General features: G+C 29.6%; 1 protein-coding gene across 6 annotated transcripts in view; it reads left to right on the plus strand.

Annotated features, from left to right (window-relative positions):
• The first annotated feature begins 2528 nt into the window (after positions 1 to 2528).
• Positions 2529 to 3821, plus strand: part of LOC112519794 (phosphatidylinositol 4-phosphate 5-kinase 6-like) — a 5068-nt gene continuing 3775 nt past the window's right edge. For all 6 annotated transcript variants that reach the window (XM_025128054.1, XM_025128055.1, XM_025128057.1 and 3 more), the window contains exon 1: positions 2529 to 3725. In XM_025128054.1, the coding sequence (XP_024983822.1) occupies positions 2641 to 3725 (1085 nt within the window). In that variant the 5' untranslated portion in view covers positions 2529 to 2640. The remainder of the gene's footprint in view (positions 3726 to 3821) is intronic.

Raw genomic sequence — 3821 nt, forward strand, 5'->3', positions numbered from 1 at the left:
AACTCTATATATAATAAACATTAGAATCAATATAATACATATATTTTATTTTACATAATTTTATTAAAACCTCTTTTTTCATGAATTTTTACAGAGAAACCAAACTATGAACTGTCTAAAACAAATCTAAAAAGATTGAACAAGTCAAATGAAAAAATAACAAATCAGTCAGACTCCTATACATCTGAAATGGTCATAATACTAGCTATTATTGTTCCACTGTTGCAACTGCATGTAGGAAAATAGGGGTTTCAAGTAGGTTTTTGGCCATTGTTGCAAATGAGTATATTTGACTAATATAAGCAAATTGTAAAAATATTCAACAATTATATCAAAGTAGGTAACAACACAATGTTTGCCTGATAAATATAAAAATTTTATGAGAATATATGTAGGAGATAAATTGATATATATTATGACAAAACAATTATCATAATACCCCTCATGATTATAATCAATATTTTCATATATTTTTTTTATGATTTTGAATTAATTACAAAGTTTGATATAATAAAAGATTGATATATAAGACTTATTAATTATATATATATATATAATTATTTATTTTGGTGGAACTTGATAATTATTCTAATTATATTTTAGATGTTTAGTACGAATTCAAACATCGAGTTTTAATAAGTTGTACTTATGCATAATTACTTGTAATCTTGAATTTTAAGTAATATGCATCAATAAACAATACTTCGTGCATAAAAAATTGTTTTTAAGAGTTTTTGTCAAATGTTTTATAATATAGTATAGACTAGAAGGGTACTCGCGCAATGCATCGAGACACATCTTGATTTCAGTGTTTTGTTCTATTCTTTTTTATGTCAGTATAATACGGTTTTATGTGGTTTTGAGAAAACGATAATATTTTTATTTTTGAATAAAATACAAATTTGAAAATATCATAAAATTTTGAAAAAAAATATATATATCAGTATCAAATTAATCTTTTTAAAAGTTCTTGTGTTTTGGTGTAATTTCCTTTATTCAAAATTTTTAATTATAATTTAGTTTAGATTTACTAACAAAGAAATTTAATTTAGGTTAATAATATAATTTTTTATAAGTATAATAACTAAGTATTCTGTTAGAACTCAATAATTATCCTAATTATATTTTAGATTTTTTATATTTAAAACGAGATGTTTATCCAATATCTGATTATGTTTATCTGCAATTAATTACATGAATTCAAATATGGATCTTTAATAAGTTGTACTTATACACAATTTACTTGTAATCTTAAATTTTAAGTAATATGCATCAATAAACAGTACTTCGTGCGTACAAAATGATCTTTAAGAGTTTTTGTCAAATGTTTTATAATATAGTATAGATAGTATAGATTATGTGTTTTTAAAAAAAAGAATAATGATTTTATTTTTGAATAAAATATAAATTTGAAAATATTATAAAAAATTAAAAAAATATATTAATATTAATGTCAAATCAACTATTTAAAAGTTTTTTTTTTTTAATTTCTTTAATTTATTTTTTTATTATAATTTAATTTAAGTTTAATAATGAAATAATTTACTTTTGGTTTAATAATATAACATTTTATTGTACTTATGCATAATCTATTTGTAATCTTGAGTTTTAAGTAATATGCATTAATAAACAATAATTTACGTATAAAAAGTAGTTTTTAAGAGTTTTTGTCAAATGTTTTATAATATAGTATAAATTATTTTTTTTATAATTTAATTTAAGTTTAATAATGAAATAGTTTATTTTTGGTTTAATAATATAACATTTTATAAAGATAATAATTAAGTATTCTGAACTCAATTATTATCTTAATTATATTTTAGATTTTTTAATATTTAAAATGAGATGTTTATCTTGTATTTGATTGTATTTATTTGCAGTTAGTTACACGAATTCAGATATGTGATGAAATCGGATAGAGATGAAATCGTTTAAGGATGAACGAGTTTAAGAGTTTTTAAGAATTTTAGCCAAATAATTTATAAGATAGTATAGATAAGAATCTAGTAAAAAAATATCAAAAAACTAGTACCAAATCCACAATTCACTCCCAAAAAGATGATAACTAGTATGAAACGTGATTATTGGTGGTAAAGCCAACTTCTCATCCTTCCATCTGTTTGGTAAGGAGCTAATTACGGAAACCAAGAAATATTGTCTTGTTCAATCTCTCCTCACCCTAACCCCACCAACATTACGTTAGTTATAATGAAATTTCACACAAAAAAGCCCCACGTTGGTTCCATTTACAGCTTTTGCTTTTTGGAATCAATGGAACAGCTCGGCACATTTTTTGAAAAATAAAGAACACAATACCCCCATTTTCTGCAAAATCTAGAACAATATATGATACCCCTCCTGATTGATTTGTGATCAAGAGAATCAGCCTTGTTTCCTTCTCCTTTTTTGTTTTTTTTGGGGTTTTTAAATATTTTCATTGGTGTACTCGAGTTGGGATTGTTTCGTATCGTCGCAGGATTGTAGTTTTGGGTTTGAACACCATATGTTTGTAGTTTTGTCTCTGAGAGTGACATTGATGATACAAGGAGAGCTTGATCTGGGTTGATAACATTCTTGGTTTTTTTTATAAGATAGAGATACGTAGATAGATATATGTACGTTTAGATAGGGGTTGGGATAATGAGCAAAGTGCTGGTGGGCATTTTGAAGGCAGTGGAAGCAAAACTTAGGAAATCACAAGCATCTGCAAAGAAAGGGGCAATCAGCATTTTCACAACAATGTCTGTCGCCCACGTCGATGACGAGGCTAGCGATGCAGATGTTTGCCAAACGGAGAAGATCTTCCCCAATGGTGACATCTATATCGGTCAGTGGGCTACGGACTACCCTCATGGCAATGGCAAGTACTTGTGGCCAGATGGGTGTATGTACCTTGGTGAATGGTATAAGGGCAAGATCCGTGGTAAAGGCAAATTCAGTTGGCCATCAGGTTCAACTTATGAGGGTCAATTCAAGAATGGGTATATGAACGGAGGGGGTACTTTTACAGGTTCTTTAAACGATACTTATAGAGGTTCTTGGGTTATGAATAGAAAACAAGGAAAAGGGACTCAGAGTTATGCCAATGGGGATCACTATGAAGGGGAATGGAGAAAGGGATTCCATGATGGGCAAGGGAGATATCATTGGAGTAGTGGTCATCAATATATTGGGCAATGGAAGAAAGGGAAAATGAATGGGAATGGAACCATGATTTGGGCTAACGGGAATAGGTATGATGGGAGTTGGGAAGATGGATTACCGAAAGGAAATGGTACATTCCATTGGCAAGATGGGAGTTTCTACGCAGGTGTTTGGAGCAGGGATCAGAAAGAGCAAAGTGGCAAATTTTATCCTTCAACTTCACAAGATCCTCATGATGACTGGGATCCAAATCAGCTGTTTTCAGTTGAGATGGGTGAATGCCTGATCTGTGAGGGGGAAAACATATCAATCTTTCCTTCAGATAAGACATTTAGTTGGTCTAGTGGTGAAGGAAAACCACCAAGGAAGAATTCCAGTGGAAATGACACCAAGGGTAGGAGAGTATCGGTTGATGGAAGGCTTAGCAACTGCGATACCCTAACTTCGGAAGGAAATTCGGGGAATGGACTTTTTAGTGGATCAAGAAAGATCAGGACACAGCCCACAAAGAGGCAAGGTGTTACAATATGCAAAGGCCATAAGAATTATGAGCTTATGCTCAATCTACAGCTTGGTATAAGGTATTAATTGATGAATGATTCTTATAAGATTCTGATCTTGTTATGTCGCGGGTGATTCTAGGTTATTTGATTTTTAGTTGTTAAATTATCCCCCCC

This window comes from Cynara cardunculus, assembly GCF_001531365.2.
Source record: "Cynara cardunculus var. scolymus isolate 2C chromosome LG 10, CcrdV1, whole genome shotgun sequence".
In the NCBI taxonomy this organism is placed as follows: domain Eukaryota; kingdom Viridiplantae; phylum Streptophyta; class Magnoliopsida; order Asterales; family Asteraceae; genus Cynara; species Cynara cardunculus.